The following is a 20200-nucleotide window of genomic DNA, read 5'->3' as shown; positions in this document are numbered from 1 at the left end:
TTGAGTATCATTATCAACCATAAAATTCGTCACACTAAAAACATATTTGCAAAGTGCAAGTGCAAGTAGTAAAGTGGTGATGAATAATTCCGTATCGTAGAGTTCTTTTAGATAATAGCAATTTGGACGGATTAAATTATTTAATTACACGATATAGATTGTGAATAATTATCTGAATAGATTCTTTACGCGTAATTTTTAAAGCAAAAGAGATAGCATTAGGGGGAGAGAGAAAATAGGTTTATTGAGGAGAATAGGAGCGAGAAGCGTAACAAAAAGGTAGTAGAGGAGAAACGGTAAACAAACATTGAGACGAGGAATGACTTGAGCAGCTGCAATAAAAAGAGGGTAACTTTCTTCTTCTTCTTTCTCTCCCCAGAGAATTCAATTAATCCAAACATGTTCTTTTGAGGTTTTGGTCCCGGATCAGCCATGTTTCTTTTCATATTTCTCTCAACCCTCGTTTTAATCGCGGTTCGAGCGAAGAAGCTATGGATAGCAATCGAAGACTGGTTCCACGTGTACCAGTTCTTCAAAGTCCCAGAACTCAACGAAACCACGCAGCATAACCACCTCTACAGGAAGGTCTCCCTCTACTTACATTCCCTACCTTCCATCGAAGACTCTGTCTTCGCCAACCTCATCACTGGCAAGAAGCAAAACGACATCGTCCTCTGCCTCGGCCCCAACCAAACCATCCAAGACCACTTTCTCGGAGCCACACTCTTCTGGTTCAACCAAACCGGAACCTTTGTTCTCAAGATCAGAAAGGTTGACAAGCGCCGAATCCTCCGTCCTTACCTTCAGCACATTCACGCCGTCGCCGACGAAATCGACCAGCAAGGGAAGCGCGACTTGCGCCTCTTCATTAACAGCGCCCACGACTTCGGACGCTGGAGATCCGTTCCGTTTACGCATCCTTCCACGTTCGACACCATCGCCATGGAACCGGATCTCAAAACCAAGGTCAAGTCCGATCTCGAATCTTTCCTCAGAGCCAAGCAGTACTACCACCGCCTCGGCCGCGTCTGGAAACGGAGCTTCCTCCTCTACGGTCCCTCCGGCACCGGAAAATCGAGCTTCGTCGCCGCCATGGCCAATTTCCTCTCTTACGACGTCTACGAGATCGACCTCTGCAAAATCCCTAACGATTCGGATCTGAAATCGCTCCTCCTCCAATCGACGCCGAAGTCGGTGGTGGTGATCGAGGATCTGGACCGGTTCCTCGCGGACAAAACGGCGAGAATAAGCGCGTCGGGAATACTGAACTTCATGGACGGGCTTTTAACCTCGTGTTGCGCCGAAGAGAGGGTTATGGTGTTCACGATGAACACGAAGGAGCATGTTGACCCGAACCTGCTTCGTCCGGGTCGGGTCGACGTGCATATTCATTTTCCGCTTTGTGATTTTTCGGCGTTTAAAACGCTTGCGAGTAGTTACCTTGGCGTGAAGGAGCATAAGTTGTTTCCTCAGGTGCAGGAGATTTTTCAAAACGGGGCGAGTTTGAGTCCCGCTGAAATCGGTGAGTTGATGATCGCGAACCGGAACTCGCCGAGTCGTGCTATTAAATCGGTCATCACCGCCTTGCAAACGGACGGTGATGGGAGGGGGTGCGGCTTGATCGGACGGCAGACGGATGATGATGAAATGGATGAACCTGATGGGGTTGTGTGCGGTGAGGGTCTCCATACGGTTAAGGATTTGCGGAAACTGTACGATTTTTTCAGGTTCAGGGTTACTAGAAGATCTTCGTCGTCCAATGCTTCCTTGCCCGCAAGCCCATTGCGATAATTAGTTACAGCATTGGAAAAGAATAAGCAATGTTCTCGATTGCACTTCATTCCCTTTCAAAAGAAGGCAATTTGGGGGCAAGCTTCTTTTTTGTTCATAGCCGAATTAGTCACAACATTTATTCATTGGATGCAACATTGGGACTCTTGGAAAGTGTTGGCAATTGTCGTTTTTGCATGGGATTTTGGGTGTACATCTTTAGAAATAGATTCATAAATTGCATATAGGAAAACAATTTGCATTGGCAAAACAAAATTATCTAGAGTTTGTTTCTCTATTTTGGTGAATTGTGAATCCACTTTCATGTATATATTTCTTCAGGTAAAAAAAAAAAAAAAAAAAAACTTCATGCGCAGTTAAAATGTTTCTTCCCCTCCACCAACCCAAATAGAGTTTTGTTTTTCGGTTTTAAAAAATGGTTTCTCATTATAATGATTATGTGTTAATCCATCTTGTTTTACCAATTACATGGGTTAACATAAAGTCCTTAAAGGGTGTTTGGTTTAGTTACAAAAAGTTAGAAATAATTACACTTCTTTTTGCTTGCTAACTTTACGAAAAAGCTTTCAAAAATAAAAATATTATATTTCTTGAATAATTCATTTGTAAACAAACACTTAATTTGGAAACATTGGTTTCTTGTTTCATTTACGTATATGACCGTGATGACTAGGTTATAAAGCGATTGGTTACCATTTTAATAAGAAAATAACTCAACGACAATTGTTTTTTGTGTCAACCATATCAATATCAGAACAGTTTTTGTAATCTTTGCTATTGTTGTCAGTGAAGGGTGGTACGCAAATTGAAAGGGAAAAAACAAAATCATCAGCACTTTAGCAGTCAATTTAATGCACATCTATTTCAACGTATATAACAAGTACTGGGTTTCACTATCATGAAGTAAACAGAACCTTTACTCCTTGCAAATGCAAGACAGTGAAAATCTTTTATAAAGTAATAGGCTTATTTCCTCCACGTGAACCTTTGAAATATATCTTGAAATTTCAATATATTTTATGGAATTGGAAAATAAATTAAAAAAACAAAGATACTTTAGTCTGTCGTCTTTATAAACATGAAAAGTGTTGAAAACACAATTTTTAATGTACTTTTTTGTAATTAATTTAAATTTATTAAAATATATAAAATTTACACGTGAAACTTATTATAGATAAAAACTAAAATTCACAAATTGTGACTCTCAATAAATTTTAGTCAGTTAATATTAAAAAGTACGGTTAAAAAAGAACATAAGAGATTCCTACAATATTAGAATTCTTCTAATAAATTATATTATACGGGATTTGCAGGTAGTCTGTTAGAGTTTTGTGATCTTAGTTTTTTTGTCTCACATCGCTTGATTGGTAAAAACTTGTGTCTCATTAGAGTTATATATAGAGATACCTTGTAAGCTTTAAAATGTGCAAGTAATAAAAGTTTTCTTCGTGTAGCTGTGGATGTAGGCACATACATTGTGTGCTGAATCACGTTAAAATTTTGTGTCTTCTCTTTTTTCTCCTTATTCCTTTCTCTTCTTCTTATTACTCTATACTAACAACTGATATCAAGAGCTTTTGGTTACTCCACGGGATTTCCTTAGTTTAGAGGAATTAGTGGGAGTCTTCTCAGTTTAGAGGAGGCAGTGGGAGCAATAACATTAGAAGAGGGGAAGGTGAAGATTGAGAAGTTCGATGACAGAGATTTCAGCTTTTGGAAGATGCAGATAGAGGATTATCTATATTAGAAGAAGTTGTATCAACCCTTATCAGGGGTTAAGCCAGACGACATGAAGCAAGAAGAATGGAACTTACTAGATCGACAGGCTCTTGGCGTGATCAGATTGACATTAGCCAAGAACGTCGCGTTCAACATCGTAAACGAGAAGACTACTACAGGCTTAATGAAGGCATTATCAGATATGTACGAGAAGCCGTCGGCAGCCAACAAAGTATACTTGATGCGTCGGTTGTTCAACCTCAAGATGGGAGAAGGTATCTCTGTAATTGATCATATTAATGAATTTAATACTATTCTTTCCCAGTTGGAGTCAGTGCAGATTAAATTTGAGGATGAGGTGAAGGCATTGATTCTATTGTCATCACTACCGGATAGTTGGGTTGCAACTGTTACTGCAGTTAGTAGTTCTACAAGAGAGAACACATTAAAGCTTAGTGACATCCGTGACTTGATCTTAAGCGAAGATTTTCAAAAGAGAGATTCAGGAGAATCTTCTAGTCATGTTTCCAATTCAACATTGAATACTGAAGGCAGAGGAAGGACTACCCCGAAGGGTCCGAATGGTCGAGGCAGATCAAAGTCAAGAGGGAAAGGTTAGAAAAAATTTCAAAGTGACATTATCTACTGGAATTGTGACAAGAGAGGTCACTTTACCAATCAGTGCAAGGCACCAAAGAAGAACAAGACTCACAAAAATAAGAAGCGCGATGATGATAAATTCGCAAATGCAACAACTGATGAATTTGATGATGCATTAATTTGCAGCTTGGATAGTCCTATTGATTCATGGGTTATGGACTCAGGTGCGTCATTCCACACCATTCCCTCTAAAGATTTATTATCTAACTATATTTTTGGAAGATTTAGGAAAGTTTACCTTGCAGGTGGAAAATCTCTGGACATTGTCGGAAGAGGTGATATTGACATCAAGACCTCCAGTGGATCCCTATGCACATTGCACAATGTCAGACATATTCCTGCCTTAAAGAGAAATTTAATATCTATAGGGCAGTTGGATGATGAGGAGCATTACACCACTTTTGGAGATGAAGCTTGGAAGGTAACAAAAGACAATCTCGTTGTAGCTCGTGGAAAGAAGCAAGGATCTCTTTACATGATTGCAGATGAGGATATGGTAAAAGTTACTGAGGCTGTCAACAATTCAACCCTATGGCATCAAAGACTTGGACACATGAGTGAAAAAGGAATGAAGCTTATGGCGGCAAAAGGTAAGCTATCAAGCTTGAAGCATGTTGATGTTAGTGTTTGTGAACACTATATCTTAGGAAAGCAGAAAAAGGTTAGCTTCTCAAGGACATGGAAAACTCCTAAAGTTGAAAAGCTAGAATTGGTGCACACAGATGTTTAGGGGCCAACCCTAGTGAAATATGTTGAAAACTCACGCTATTATGTGACCTTTATCGACGACTCTACCAGAAAGATATGGATTTATTTTCCTAAAAATAAATATGATGTGTTTTCTATGTTTAAAAGGTGGAAAACAGAAGTTAAAAATCAAACAGGTCTAAAGGTTAAAAGTCTAAAATCTGACAATGGCGGTGAGTATGATAGTCAGGAGTTTAAAGACTTCTGTTTAGAACATGAGATCAGAATGATTAAGACAATACCAGAAACACCTGAGTAAAACGGTGTTACAGAAAGGATGAATAGAGCCTTGAACAAGAGAGTGAGGTGTATGCGAATCCAATTTGGCTTGCCTAAAGCATTCTGGGCAAAAACAATAAACACAACAACATATCTCATCAATAGAGGACCATCAGTTCCTTTGAATTATCAGCTGCCCGAAGAAGTATGGTCTAGAAAAGAGGTAAAATTTTCACATTTGAGAATTTTTTATTGTGTTTCGTATATACTGATAGACTCTAATAGCAAAGATAAATTGGATCTGAAGGCGAGGAAGTATTATTTTATTGGATATGTATGGATTTGACATGTATGGCTACAGGTTTTGGGATGACCAAAACAAGAAAGTTATCAGAATCAGGAATGTCACTTTTAATGAAAACATATTTTATAAGGATAAGTTTTTTACAGAATTTACATGTGCAGGTAAACTGTCAGAAATTTATGAGAAAGCAACATTTGTAGAAATTTTAGAAAGTGATGTAGCCAATAGAAACTAGAGTACATGCGTAGAGGTTGAATCAGAACTAGAACCATCAACTCCTCCAAGAAAATCTAGCAGAATTTCAGTATCAACAGATAAGTATTCCCCTTCATTGCATTATTTGTTGTTAACTGATGCTGGTGAGCTAGAATGTTTCAGTGAGGCTACACAGGGGAATGACTCTATTGAGTGGGAGTTAGCAATGAAAGATGGGATGACATTCCTTCAGAAGAATAAGACGTGGTCTTTAACTAAATTGCTAGAAGGAAAAAAAACGTTACAAAATAAGTGGGTCTATAGGGTAAAGGAGGAATCTGACGGTAGAAGAAAATACAAGGCGAGACTTGTGGTGAAAGGGTTTCAGCAGAAACAAGGAATTGATTTCATAAAGATCTTCTCTCCAGTTGTAAAGATGATTACCATCAGAGTTATTCTGAGTATTGTAGCTGCAGAGAATCTTCACTTGGAGTAGTTAGATGTTAAAACTGCATTCTTGCATGGAGATTTAGAGGAAGACGTCTATATGACCCAACTAGAAGGTTTTGAAGTGCCAGGCAAGGAGAATCTTGTGTGCAAGCTTCATAAAAGTTTATATGGCTTGAAACAAGCACCAAGGCAGTGGTACAAGAAGTTTAATGAGTTTATGAGCAACTTAGGATTCAACAGATGTGACATGGACCATTGTTGCTACATTAAGAAATATACTAATAGCTATGTTATCCTTGTCGTGTATGTTGATGACATGTTGATTGTAAGATCTAGTATGGCAGAAATTAACAGGATGAAGCAGCAGTTGGTAGAAAACTTTGAGATGAAGGATCTTGGTCCAGCTAAACAAATCCTTGGTGTGAGAATTCTTAGAAACAATTTAGAAGGAATTTTGAAGTTATCTCAGGAGAAATATATACACAAGTTGCTTGACAGGTTTTACCTTGAAGATTCTAAGACCAAAAATACCCCTTTGGGATCACATTTGAAGTTTTCAAAGAAGCAATCTTTGCAAACAAATGAAGAAAAATGTTACATGTCAAGAGTACCATATGCATCAGCAGTCGGGAGTTTGATGTATGCTATGGTGTGTACCAGACGTGACATAGCACATGCAGTGGGAGTTGTCAGTAGGTTCCTATCAAATCCAGCAAAGGAGCATTGAGAAGGCGTAAAGTAGATACTCAGATATCTGAAGGGTACTTCAGGGATGTGTTTGTGCTTCAAAAAAAGCAATCTCACCTTACAGGGATTTTTAGATGCAGACTTGGGAGGAGATTTTGATACCAAGAAAAGCACCATAGGCTACATTTTTACTTTAGGAGGTACTGTTGTGAGTTGGAAGTTTAAACTTGAACATAAAGTTGCTCTCTCAACCACGGAAACCGAGTACATAGCTATCTCAGAAACAACTAAGGATATGATTTGGCTAAAGAATTTTCTCAATGAATTAGGGAAAGAACAAGATAATGCTTCAATATTCAGTGATAGTCAAAGTGCTATAAGTCTTGCTAAGAATCCAGTCTTCCATTATAGATACAAGCATATTCAATTAAGATACCATTTTATCAGGGAGTTGATAAATGATGGAGATTTATCTTTGCTGAAGATCTATCTTTGCTGAAGATCTTAGGATCAGAAAATTCAACAGATATATTGACTAAAGCTGTTACAATTGACAAGTTGAGACTTTGCATTGCCTCAGTTGACCTTCAAGGATAATTGAAGATGAAGGCACTACACTAGGTAAAGAGTCGATGAACTCATTGCTTACAAGGAGCTACTAGAGTTTGAAACTTAGACCCCAAGTGAGAGAATTATTAGAGTTTTGTGGTCTTAGTTCCTTTGTCCCACATCGCTTGGTTTGTAAAAATTTGTGTCTCATTAATGTTATATATAGAGACACCTTGTAAGCTTTAAAATGTGCAAGTAATAAAAATTTTCTTAGTATAGTCGTGGACATAGGCACATACATTATGTGCTGAATCATGTTAAAACTTTGTGTCTTCTCTCTTTTTTCTTTATTCTTTTTTCTTCTTCTTATTACTCTATACTAACATAGTCAACACCCATTAATCGATTACCACTCATCCACATGATGTCTTAGTATCATAGGCAATTATCCCCTCGGATGTAGTCTCCCTATAAGAGGATATACGATGTATGTACAAATTATTTTCCATTCACAATACCTAAAAAGACAATGACTTTAATATTGGTGATAAGTACTTATTCGGCTTTTTCAGTTGAAGTCCATCTCTGTTGTCTTTAGGTACAGAAACAACCAACTAATCACAAGAAATATCATTCACCAGACTAAATTAGTGAACTAGGCTCTTACGTTTTCATAAGGGGCAACTTAAATACTTAATTATATGACAAAAACCATCAGAAAATCTCAGTAGTTGTTCTTTCCGGAGCCAATTAGTCACTTAAAGTTAAATAGTGTTCAACTAATTCATGACATATTGACATAAAATCATATTATAAAGAGTCACATATGATTCCTTGTTCCATCTTCCATCTTCCCTTTTTATATTCGAAGCATTGGTCCACTAACAAGCATCTTTGGAGAAGACATCAAATTAATTACTAGCCAAGTATATAGTATATAATTTCCAGTCATTTTTATTTATTTGATTTGGTTGCGTATTCTTTATTCTCCGCCAAACTCAACGATTGTAGTTTTGTGACGGAGTATAGAGAGAGATGAGTGTGTCCGCGAGTATAATTTAGTTTTTCATATATTAAATTAGATTTTGTTTAGCGTGGTTTAACCTTGTAATTTAGTTTCTCTTAAAGAATGATTTTTTTATACTGCAAACAAAGAATCACATGTTAGTCTTAACTTTTCTAAATTTAAATTTCAAATTCTTTTTATGCATGTATTTTATATGATTTCAAACATATATAATAATTGTAATTTATTTGCTTAAGACTTTACTTGACCATAAAAATAATCTCATAATTCACAAAATGTTTGCTAATTTAAATTAATTTAGAGATAATAAACCAAACAACTAGAATTTAATCAACGTACGTAGCTCTAACAAAAAATTTAAATAAGCTGAATTCCCCATTATAGTTTATACATGTCAAAATTTGTAGATGAACAAATAAGCAACGAGGCAAGAAGTGAACGAACACACGAAAGGAGCAATTGGTCACCTAGACAAGAGAAAAAGGGAAAGAAGAGCCTTTCAGTGCCTCACTGCGTCTGGAGTCTGGACGTGGCTAAATGGGAGTAGTAATCAGTAATTTCCTTTTCCGTCTAAATTTATATATTAATGTAACAAGACCTACAATCTAATAATCCAAAATGTCAGTAAGTAATGAAAGCTCTTTAATGAAATGAAGCAATTCTCAACATCAGGCCAGCTGGAGTTGTAAATTTAAAAAAGATCATCTAACATTTTTTTTATCAAAAAATATTAATTATTAATTTGTTAGTAAATATAATTTAAACTCACCAACTTTTTTTTTCTTTTCTTCGGCAGCCTTGAGGGTGTGCATAGCTTATTTTTGAATAAAAACCAAACTAAATTCAATTTAAAACTAGTTTTTAAACCTAAATTTACTTTTAATTAAAATCAGCTTTTAAAATAGTAAAAGATTTAAATCATTTATTACGGATTAAACCAAATTAATGTACATTATTTAAATATCTTAAGTGTGATTTGGTTTGAAACGTGATTTGATTTATTGCACAACCTGCATAGCCTCTTTGGGATTTGTGAAGTGAAATGGACACGAACCGGAATCAAACCAGGTTCTGGCCAGTAATTGAAGACAAGGCATCCATCATCGGTGTTCCCCAATACATGACCTGACAGGTAACATTATGAGCTGTAATTGTTCTAACAGAATGTTAATCAATTAATCTATTAGAGAAAAAGCAAACTTTTTTTGGACGAAGCAAGATAACTATACTTAAATAAATGTAATTAAGTGCAGAATATTAAATAGAGCTCCATTATTTAAATAGTATGACTTCTTAATATGTAAAAATAAAATAAAACAATATGAATATATTTTTTAAATGATCAATGCTATTTTTTTTAGTTTTTCTTAATACAATAAAATCCACCGTTAGTATCAATAAAAAATTGATGTTATAGTATTACATAAGTAAATGCTTGTTAGCCAGACATCAACATTATAGCTAATATTAATATTAAGGACATGTTTAGATTTAAGTTAGAAGAGTTTAAACAAAAGCAATAAATTTTTTCTTGTCATTATATGCGTCTAAATGTACAATTTTGCACTGAAATTCATAAATTAATTTTTCTAACTTTAAATCAAACATGTCTTAATTTGAGAAAAAAATGTATTTTAGTGTTAATAAGTGTTTGGTAGGAAAGAGATTTTTTCATACATAAGAATCATGATTAATAAAAAAATCGATTATTGAAAATTATGATTCTTAAAAATGTGTAAAATATAATTGATTAGTTTTTATACGTTTTATGAGAATTAGAGATTCATATAAAATATAGGATTGCATATTAAACATAAGAATTATAATTTTTTATTTTAAGATTTATGAGAAAGTAAAAAAATTTCTTCTACTAGATGTCTGCTTAGTAAAATACATACTGAAGTAAAAGTGACATCTATTAAAAAAAGGTATAACAATAGGGTCAATAATAGGCCTTGGCCAGGGGGACAATGGTATGGGGCCAAGTAGAGGCCTCTGTTAAAAATCTAAACAACTATGAAAAGGAAAAAAAAAAAACTTCAATGAAATAAATTTTTGCGTCATTCATCTTATTAACCTTCTCGACTTCTTAATTAGAAATTTGCAATGAGTTTCCAAAGCTCAATTGCAGTTTCCAATCAAAATTTGGCCATTCGTCTTCCTAATCATTGAATTGTAGTGGGTTACAATGTTACATAGTTATATTTCGGTTTTCTTAATAGTGGAGTAAAAAAGTTTGATGATTGTTCATGTTATAAAAACTCATTGACTATTCAATCGTATTTGCTTATAAAAACTCATTGACTATTTAATCATATTTGCTTCCTTTTCCTTTGAACTTACATATAAATAAAAATAATTAATTTCATATTAATTAAGAAAGAAAGTTAGTTAATATTTTTTTTTTCTAATCTCAAATAAAAAATAAAATTATTTCTAAAATATTCTTTATTGGAACTTGTTATCATCAATAACCATAAGTCATTGAAAATAAAATTAGAAATGAATAAAGAATATTTTAAAGATAATATTATTAAATAAGATTTATTTATATTTAAGTTTATCATATAAAATCAATTTTTTTTCCTATATATGAATTTTTAGGGAATACTTGTTTATTTCAAGACAAGAAAAAGTTATTAGTGATTAGCAAAATTAATAACTTCTTCAAACTTGTAACATAGTTAAAAAAACGATAAATCTTCATTTAACTTGAAAGAAATAATGCAAGCTATACATGCACTTTTGCTTATAATCTATGCAGGGTTAGACATACTAATGTGATCGTGGCTTTAAACTGCAATGTCAAACACACAAATATAGGAAGAAAATGAACCTTTTAGAGATTTTTTTTATAAGATTTTCTTCAAATTGTTTCTGGTATAAAATATTATTAATTACTTAATTTTTTTATAGATAACAAATAATAAATGTTGTAAATTAATAAAAAATTCTATATCTTGTAAAGATTGGAAAAGATTAGTATTTAGATTTGGGTAATCATAAACTTAATTTGAAAAGTTATAATCACACTTTTTGACATATTTTTTATTGGTTATTATTTATTAAACATTATAAAATGATGAGTGAGATTTATCAAATAAGAAGTGAGATCTACATAATTTTATGATTTCTAAAAATATTAGCTAATAATAAAAAGTGTATTAAAAGTAGTGTTTTGATAACAAAAGCAAACACATTGATTATTTAAATAGAAAGAATGAATAATTAATGGATTTAAAAATTTGAAGAGTAATACAGAGAAAAAATCCTTGTAGAATATATGAAACACTCAAGTTGAGCAATATTGCATCGTGCTGTCTGTAAATGTGGGAACACAAATTGAACACCAAATTAATGCAGAAATGACAAATTATTATTATTTTTCATTAGAAATGACAAATTGTAAGGTGTAATTGTGATTGAGATTGAAATAAGAGGCCATCGTCAAAACTTCTTTGGGTGTTTCTTCTCTTCGTTTGTTTTTTAGGTCGAAATTTGGGTGTTTTATTGTGGCAAAGAATTCATACTCATTATGTTTCAGCTGTTTTCGATTGATTTATTAACATTTACATTTTCTTAGGTGTCGCCATTGCTTATAGTCTAAAACAGTAATACCTAACCCATATCATTATAGTTGGCACTTTTTTGCTTAATCTTGAAGGATGAAAACAAAAATATACTTAAGGTATGGTCTACGAGGGTTAAATTTTCAACAAACTCTCAGTTCACCAGCAAAAAATTCGCACCAAGCTAACTCGGAGTCAGGTCATAGCAGAGATAATTGTCGGCGACGTTCACAAAATTTTGCTTTTGTTTTGTCAAATTCCATACACACGCACACACAGAATTAGAGGTGCAATAAAGTATTTTAGTTTTTTATACTATGGTTCGATTTTAATTTGTCATTTAAGATTTAAATTTTGTTCTCTTTTGAAAGTTTCCACCAGATGAACTGGGTCACTTATTTTCTTTGTTGTCCTTTCAAAATTGAAAAAGAATAATTGAATAACCATTTGAAGAATTTTTTTGATTAAGTTATTATTTTAAATGACAAGGATAAATTAAAAGAAGTATTTTGATAGAATGTGTGATTATTTATTAAGATTTTATTTATTTTCGAAAATTTCATATTTTTTAATATCGTATGATTGTATTCCTTATTTATTTATGATTATGATTAAATAAATAAGGATTGACACTTTTTTTTTTAATGCATAAGGATTGGTACTGTAAACTCTGTGAATAGTATCATCATAATGTAGCACGTCATAACTCAACAAAATATTTTAAAAAAATAAAATGGGGTTAAAGTTTGACGTATCGTTTGGGAAAGGGATATATGCAAATGGAAGGTCAGAAATAGGGTAAGTTGAAAAGAAAGGGTGTGGAATATATGCAAGATGCATACGAAATCAAGTCAGCAAGATGCATACGAAATCAAGTCAAATTAGAACGGCTTGGATGGGAAGCAAACAACTAGTATTTGTTTACACTTAAAATGAATTGTCGCATTTCCATCAAGGTCGGTTGGCTTGGTAGTCATCAAATTATGGGTGCCACTGGTCACGCATACGCATATTACTTGAATAATTGAAACTTTCTAATGAATGGTTTGCAAAAAAATTATATTCAAACGTAAGTACATGATTCATGCCAGATGGTTAGTTTCACGAAATTACCAGTTAGGATAACCTACTCAAGAAAATGATCTAAACTTATAGATTCTTTTATGAATTTAAATTGTATTCATTTTTTGCTTTTTTTTTTCTCTTACACATAATTTTATTCATTACTATAATGTGACTCTAGCATATATTTTTTTTTATTAAATGTTTATATAAAAAATGTACACTAATTATAAGTATGAACTGTTTTTTTATAAAAAAATTTAATGTTAATCCACTAATAATATAAAATAACTTTGTCATTTAATCACATAAATCACTCTGTTTGAATTATTTTAAAATATTTTAAAAATTAATAAATTTATTATAAATTATGAGTTGTAATAAGATGATTGTGTAATTTTTTTATATTATTAATATATAACCTTTTTTTTCTCTCTTTTTTAAATTCATTTCTTCGTTTTGTTATTTTAATATTGCCTCCTCTTTGCTATTGGCAGTATATAAATAGGTGTGGGCTTATGTTCCTTCAAAAAAATAGTTTGGGCTTATGTTTACTAAAGCCCAACCTAGTAGTGATATATTTTGGGGACATGCTAGGTGCACCCAGCAACATTGCTGGTGCACCCAGCAATTAGGTGAATGGGCAAAATTGCCCTTGCATTAAAAAAGATAATTTCTTCTTTCGGAAGAACAATTTGTGCTCTATCGAAAGAACCTTTTTTCCGAAAACTTTCCAGAAGAACCTTCTTCCGGAAGCTTTCCAGGAGAAGGTTCTTCTGGTAGAATAAATTGTTCTACCGGAAGAACCTTCTTCCGGAAGAATAATTATTTTTTTTAACAGGGGCAATTTTGCCCATTCACTTAATTGTTGGGTGCACCAGCAATGTTGCTGGGTGCACCTAGCATGTCCCTATATTTTGGGAATTGATATTTGTCCCTTTAAAATTGCTTTTGGTTCCAATTATGATTTTGTTGTTACATAAACGGTTTCAAAATGGAATCTTGATACAGTTGTGTTGCAAATTCGCCATAATTTTGTTGTGTAACATGATTTGTGACAAAATAAAATCATGATTTTATTGTATTACAAATTCGTCATGATTCTGTAATATAATATGAATTGTGACAAAACTAAATAATGATTTGGATGTGTAACAATTTATATGTCAGAACCATATTTTTATTGTATTTTTTTTAAGAAAAAATAATTTAGAATGAAAGTTTGATTTCATTGTATAGTGTGCAATATAATCAAATTTCTATTGTACTTTTTTAATTGACCCCCACTTATACAATGAAATTGTGACTTCGTTGTGTATTTTTTTCATTCATTCAACTACACAACAAAAATATACTTTTGCTAAACTAGTGGGGTGTGAAAAAGAATACAATGAAATCAGAATTTGATTGTACATTACACAATAAAATTGTGATTCTGGTATATAATATTTTTTGCACCTTCAATGCAATGAAAGTGTGTTTTTATTGTGCATTGTTGGAAAATATATCTTTGAAGTTTGAGAATGTTGGTTGGGGCCAATAGCAATCCCTATATTTTTGGTCAGATTTGCAATCCTACTCAACGAGCCAACTGCGTTTAAAAAATTGTTGAGAAAAAGAAAATACGAAAGACTAAATTTGAAAAAGCCACACCCTAGTAAAAAAAATAATCAAAATTTGAAAAAAAAAGTTTAGTAAAAACAAGCTCTTAACTTATTTTTTTTCCAAAGAAGGTATAAACAATACATAAAATCATTGCTGTTGCTATAATAAGTAATAATCAAATTGAAACAGAATATTAGTGCTCCTTAACTCCGAGCATGCAAGAAACAGATGAAATCTATGATCCTCACCAACCACATTATCCCCATATCATATGTATACAATATATAAAAAAGCAATTACTGCATGTACTTTTCACTCCTCTCTCTTAACAAGAACATGAAGACAACTTCTTCATCTCTGCAATTTCCAATTCAGCACCTGAGATTACATCTATTTTTGACCCTTTAAGAGTGGCAACATTGTTGTCAGCATTGGCCTTCCCATTATCACATTCCAAGGACCTTTTTGAGATAACCCTATGGATCTCTTCCAGCAACTTGAAAAAGGAACTCTCCACATTTTCACCACTGAGAGCTGAAGTCTCAGAGAAAAAGAGGCCCTGATCCTCTGCAAACTCCACTGCATCTTCGGCGTGTACCACTCTTTGGTCCACAAGGTCACCTTTGTTCCCAATGAGCATGATCACAATGGAACTGTCGGCGTGTGCTCGCAATTCGTCAACCCACCTAGCCACATGATCAAAAGACTGTCTTTTAGTAATGTCGTACACTAGCATGGCCCCTAATGCACCTCTGTAGTATGCACTTGTCACTGCCCTGTACCTACATCAGACCAACAACATTTACACATTTTTATTGTTGTTATTTTTTTTTATATCAATTTCTCTTGATCGCTAACTAAAGGCAGAATGAAGATCACATATCATCCCAGCTCACACACACAAGAAAAAAAAAAAAAAGATCACATGTTACAATTTTCTTATTCGTTTTTTGTTTAATTTTTCAATCAAAGAGAAGAAAAATAAATAATTATTTAGTTCAGCTAAACCAACCATTTCTCAAATATATGAATTCATTAGATTAATTGTTAGTAAAGATTTTGCTTTTCCTAGAAAATGAGAGCTGAATACCCACTTACGAAGATTTGTCTAACTCAGCTTAGCCAAGTTTTTATTTGTATAACTTAATGTATTTTTTTCCTATTTTACATTCAAATCTAATTAAACTGATAATATAAAAAATGTTTTACATTCTCATTAAATTACATATTACTATCATATATGATAAATTTATTAATTTTTATAATATATACTTTAAAAATTATATCTATAATACATGAAAATTAAATTCAAATTCACGTGGAAGGTAATGTTTTTCACTAAAAAAATGAGAGTTGATTTTTTAAACCCAAAAGAAGGAGGGGTTAAATTTCTATCAATTAAGTGACTCAACCAGCTCAGTTATATACTTGCATCTAAGTAGATCTCCCTCCATTTAAAGGAAAACCCAGTTTGGGATTTTAATTTCATTACGTTTTTCTAGGTAACCTTTTTAAGGGCTGGATATTGTCAGTATCTCGAATCTGACAAATTTGATGAGCTAACAAACATCACATGCGTGATGCAACAAGTATCAGTCTTCCAGTACTGTTAAGGGTCTCCCTCGTAAAATATTGATGTGGTTTTTGGACCAGATCATCAGGAAAAGGAAAAGAAAAAGCCGTACAACCAAAGTCAACAACTCAACATGTGATGTGCTTGTGTAATATGATAGTATTAGTAGGATTCATAAGTCAAACTGGGATTACATTATTAAATATACTAGTATTCAAGTTAGTATCATAATGGAAACTCAATGCATGCCCTCCCTTACTTTCAAGGGATGGACAAAATCAAACATAGATATGAAGCATGAGAAGGAGGGAGATGGAATGAACCTTTCTTGGCCAGCAGTATCCCAGATCTGGGCTTTGATGACTTTGCCATTAATTGTCACACTTCTAGTCTGGAACTCAACTCCAATGGTAGACTTTGAGTTAAAGCAGAATTCATTCTTTGCAAACCTTGAGAGTATTTGAGTCTTACCCACTGCTGAGTCCCCTATCACCACCACCTTAAACACGTAATCTATTTTGTCATGCACATTCACTTTCACCCTCTCAGCCTCAACCCCATTCATTTCCTGATTCATTTTCTTCCCAAGATCGATCAGCAACACCTTGAAAACAAATTAATTAAGTAAATAAAGCACTTCTTTCTTGCCCAAACTATAGCCTCTAAAACATTGGTTCAATCTTCCCAATTGGTCGTGGAGGTAATTAAGCAGGAAAAAGTTAAAGAATATGAAAAAGGTTGGAAAAGAAAAAAAGATAAAACGAACAAGATCACTGTTGAATCACTGGTAGCAAAAGAAGGAAATAGGCTAAGTAATGGCCCGGTCTTTGTCTCCCTTTAATGCTTTATCAAGTTGAATGCACTTTACATCAAATATAATAATATTTGTATGACAAAATTGTGGGGGCATTATTACCTTCTGCAACTGAGATACCACTGTATCTCTATGTAGATACATCAACGCAATGTTCAATTCTTTATTAGCCTAACAATAAAAGGGAAAAAAAGAATGCAGACAATTAATCAAAATTTTCTAGAAGTTTTGATTCTTGGGAAAGGGATTGAGAATCATATGTGATTAATTGAGTGGTTAAAATGTCAAGTTCATATATATTTAGTTGCTTCCTTTTTCTTAAGTTTTTTTCATAACGACCTTAGCTTTTTGTCGATTTATGTGATTATATCTATCAAATGGCTCTCTAAATTGTAATTATCTAAGGACTTCTAAAACAACTCGTTTGCATCACTGAAGCGAATGCACTAGCTGCTAGCTAACAATGAAATATTTTCTAACTTGGGTATAATGTTATCTGTGTGTCCTTAGCTGTTTTGCTGGTATCATGATGAATCCTCAAGTGGTGAGACACAGAAGAACGAACTAATTTTAAAAAGAACAGTCCAGAAATCAAGGTGTAACAAGGCAAACCATAGTTTTTATTTTTGTGTGGTTACTTCATTGAAGTATATTTAAAATGTGATTTTCTTATATTAGAAAATATGCGATCTTAAATTGGATCATGTTCTTCTGTGGCAAGTATTTCTTAAAAAACTTATAGAAGGACCATAATGTTATGTAGCATGAGCATGGCCCACCATTTGTTCCAGGCTTCCAGCCACACATGATGGGAGGGTGTATTAAACTTCGATCCCTCAAAAAGGCCCATCACAGTGACCATATGCTTATGAAAGAAACATTCTAAAAATCCATCTAGAGGACATAGCAATCAGTACAGTAACACTCAGATTGGGATTTTCCGCACCGACAGAACTGGTATAGTACGATTAACACCCTCCAGAATTATCACTTCTTGCTTGTAAACGGTAAAAGTAGTGAAGTATATATATTGCATGACCCATATATGCTGCAACGACCTACAATCACAATGATTGTTGGTAAGTAGAGTACCAATTGTTGCATTCCTCGCAAAATTTTTATGACGATTTAATAATGAGTGGTTATAAATTTAATTTTGAATTGTTTTGATACCATAAAACGATTTAGTTAAAATTGAATTTGAAAGTTTATTTCAAAATTAATTTTTTTAATTAAATTTAATGTAAATTTCTTGATACAATGAAAAAAAAACATATATGATGTCGCTGTTAATTAGTCAAACTTGTTTTTGGAAACAAGCTTGATTTTTATTATCTTCCATAACTAAAAATGTTTTTTTTATTATTCTATGAGAGAAGGTTTGTGAGAAGGGTCTTGTAGTTTTTTAAAAAGTAGAAGAGTTTTAATAATTTTGCGTTAATAATAAAACCTATTTATTTAGTAAATAATATTTTGTGTAACATGAAATTATATTTATAATCATTATATTTATTTCGAAATATATAAATTGTAGCTGTAGCAATTTATTTTTCATTTGTTTGGACATGAAAAAAAATTAAAGAAGAGTTACAAGATAATAAATATGACAGATAATGATTTAAAAAAATTAAAAAACATTAGGAATATAATTAAAAAGTATATCAATTATCAACAAATAAGAAACTCAAAATCCATATGATAAATAGTTAACGTCCATATAATATTATATATAATTAATATAGATTCTATATTTGTGAAAGCTAAAAAAGGAAGGAGTTTTGAAACGTGGCGCAACAGGTCTTGATTTCATATCCATTTTTGATTCAATAAAATAGGACAATTTTTTACTAAATACGATTATGAAACATTGAAATAGTTACCTAGTTAGGTTACCCCGAAGAAGATGAGATCCGGTGGCCAAAACGTATCCTCTCGTTAGTCGTTACCTTCTCCTACAAAACAAAACAACCTAAAAGCTTGTCCATCTAAGACTCAAACTCTTTCCCATGGATACTCTATCATCCTCTGTTTCAACCCTCAATGTTCCCCCACTCCCATCATCAACCTTCACAAATCGCGATTTCTATCGATTCAAAGCATCCCCCACCCGTTCCCAACAACAACAACAACATCATGTTTTCTCCACTTCCACACCCAATTTTCTCCCCAAAACCAAAACTTTCTCCCACAAATCTTCCCCTTCTCTTCCATTCTCCCCCTCACCCCTCAAACCCAAACCGTCTTCTCCAACTTTCCATCCAAATCCCGCTACTGGGTATGCGGCAGCGCTGGTGGACGTCGCCCACAACAGCAATTCCCTTCACTTTGTTCACAGCGATGTTCAGAGGCTCTTGAAATTGCTGCAGGGTGCCAAGTTTCAGTCACCCGCGGTTGAGCAGGGAAACTTTCACAGGCACGTGGTGGCGTTGCTGAAGATGCTGCTGAAGAAGAACAAGGTGGGGATTGTGAAGGAGGTGCTGCAAGAGTTCGAGAGGATTTACGATCGGCTTTGTGGGACTCAAATGGTTTTGGTTTCGTCCAAGACTAAGATGAGGGAAGATCAACTGTTTGGGATTGCAAAGAGCGTGCATCAATTGAGTGGGGCTGTGAGAGTCAAGGTAAGGAATTTGGTTCAAGAGAGTATGCCCTCTTTTGCTATGTGAAATCAAAGTCACCATTTTCATTTGATTTCATCAATCAATCATAGTTTGTGCTTCTTTTGATTTCATGTACGCACGCATCAATTTAATGGGGACTTTATATTTAGTTGCGAAATTTCACTAGAATTTATTTTGCCCATTTACATGCCAAACGCAAGAGCACTGCTATTGGAAAAATATTGTTCATACTCTGCATTATGCAAAATGCAACACTAATACTTTGCAATTCTATGCAAATTACAATTCGCTATAGCTCTTGCTTTATTTGATTTCATGGATTGGATAAGCAACAATCAAATGGGGACTAATTTTACTGGCAAAATTTCACTAGGTTTCTTGCCGAATGCTAAAGTGGGTGCAGCTAAAAAACTAACAAAATATAGTAAAAATCTTAATTCCGTTGCCGGGACTTGAACCCGGGTCTTTCGGGTGAGAGCCGAATATCCTAACCAACTAGACTACAACGGAATGCTTACAATCTAGCTAATAAATATATAATACATTAATTAAAGAACGACTGTCTCACGGTTATAATACATTAATTAATAATTTGAAAAATTATTGTTAGT

General features: G+C 33.4%; 3 protein-coding genes and 1 non-coding gene across 5 annotated transcripts; 2 read left to right on the top strand and 2 right to left on the bottom strand.

The window, feature by feature from the left end:
- Positions 1 to 202: 202 nt before the first annotated feature.
- Positions 203 to 2078, top strand: LOC100805212 (AAA-ATPase At2g46620). Its single transcript, XM_003553748.5, has one exon. It carries the CDS (start codon positions 433 to 435, stop codon positions 1789 to 1791), a length of 1359 nt encoding a protein of 452 aa, XP_003553796.1. The 5' UTR covers positions 203 to 432; the 3' UTR covers positions 1792 to 2078.
- A 12690-nt stretch (positions 2079 to 14768) lies between these two features.
- LOC100797794 (ras-related protein RABA3-like) lies at positions 14769 to 16995 on the bottom strand. Of its 2 annotated transcripts, none has more exons than XM_026126952.2 (2): positions 16481 to 16995; positions 14769 to 15270 (listed from the first exon to the last, which is right to left on the bottom strand). In XM_026126952.2, exons 1-2 carry the CDS (start codon positions 16732 to 16734, stop codon positions 14910 to 14912), a joined length of 615 nt encoding a protein of 204 aa, XP_025982737.1. In that variant the 5' UTR covers positions 16735 to 16995; the 3' UTR covers positions 14769 to 14909. The 2 variants fall into 2 exon arrangements, with proteins under 2 accessions (XP_025982737.1, NP_001304463.2); NM_001317534.2 differs by having other exon boundaries at positions 14769 to 15366; positions 16481 to 16834.
- Positions 16996 to 18743: 1748 nt separating this feature from the next.
- Positions 18744 to 19936, top strand: LOC100526851 (ATP synthase delta chain-like protein). The gene has a single exon (NM_001248072.4). The coding sequence runs from the start codon at positions 18978 to 18980 to the stop codon at positions 19632 to 19634; it is 657 nt and encodes a 218-aa protein (NP_001235001.2). The 5' UTR covers positions 18744 to 18977; the 3' UTR covers positions 19635 to 19936.
- A 90-nt stretch (positions 19937 to 20026) lies between these two features.
- On the bottom strand, positions 20027 to 20099 carry TRNAE-CUC (transfer RNA glutamic acid (anticodon CUC)). Its single transcript has one exon. It is a non-coding gene; the product is annotated as a tRNA-Glu (tRNA).
- Positions 20100 to 20200: the final 101 nt, after the last annotated feature.

This window comes from Glycine max, chromosome 19 (assembly GCF_000004515.6).
Source record: "Glycine max cultivar Williams 82 chromosome 19, Glycine_max_v4.0, whole genome shotgun sequence".
NCBI lineage: Eukaryota > Viridiplantae > Streptophyta > Magnoliopsida > Fabales > Fabaceae > Glycine > Glycine max.
The sequence above is the reverse complement of the archived record's forward strand: the minus strand, read 5'-3'. Positions and strand labels throughout refer to the sequence as shown.

What these genes read in the sequence shown, in the direction of transcription:
- LOC100526851 (NM_001248072.4), top strand. Translation starts at nt 18,978, where the DNA reads ATGGATACTCTATCATCCTCTGTTTCAACCCTCAATGTTCCCCCACTC.
- LOC100797794 (NM_001317534.2), bottom strand. Translation starts at nt 16,734, where the DNA reads ATGAATCAGGAAATGAATGGGGTTGAGGCTGAGAGGGTGAAAGTGAAT. An exon ending in GATACTGCTGGCCAAGAAAG is followed by an intron (nt 15,367 to 16,480) that starts GTTCATTCCATC and finishes GGTCTGATGTAG; the next exon opens with GTACAGGGCAGTGACAAGTG.
- LOC100805212 (XM_003553748.5), top strand. Translation starts at nt 433, where the DNA reads ATGTTTCTTTTCATATTTCTCTCAACCCTCGTTTTAATCGCGGTTCGA.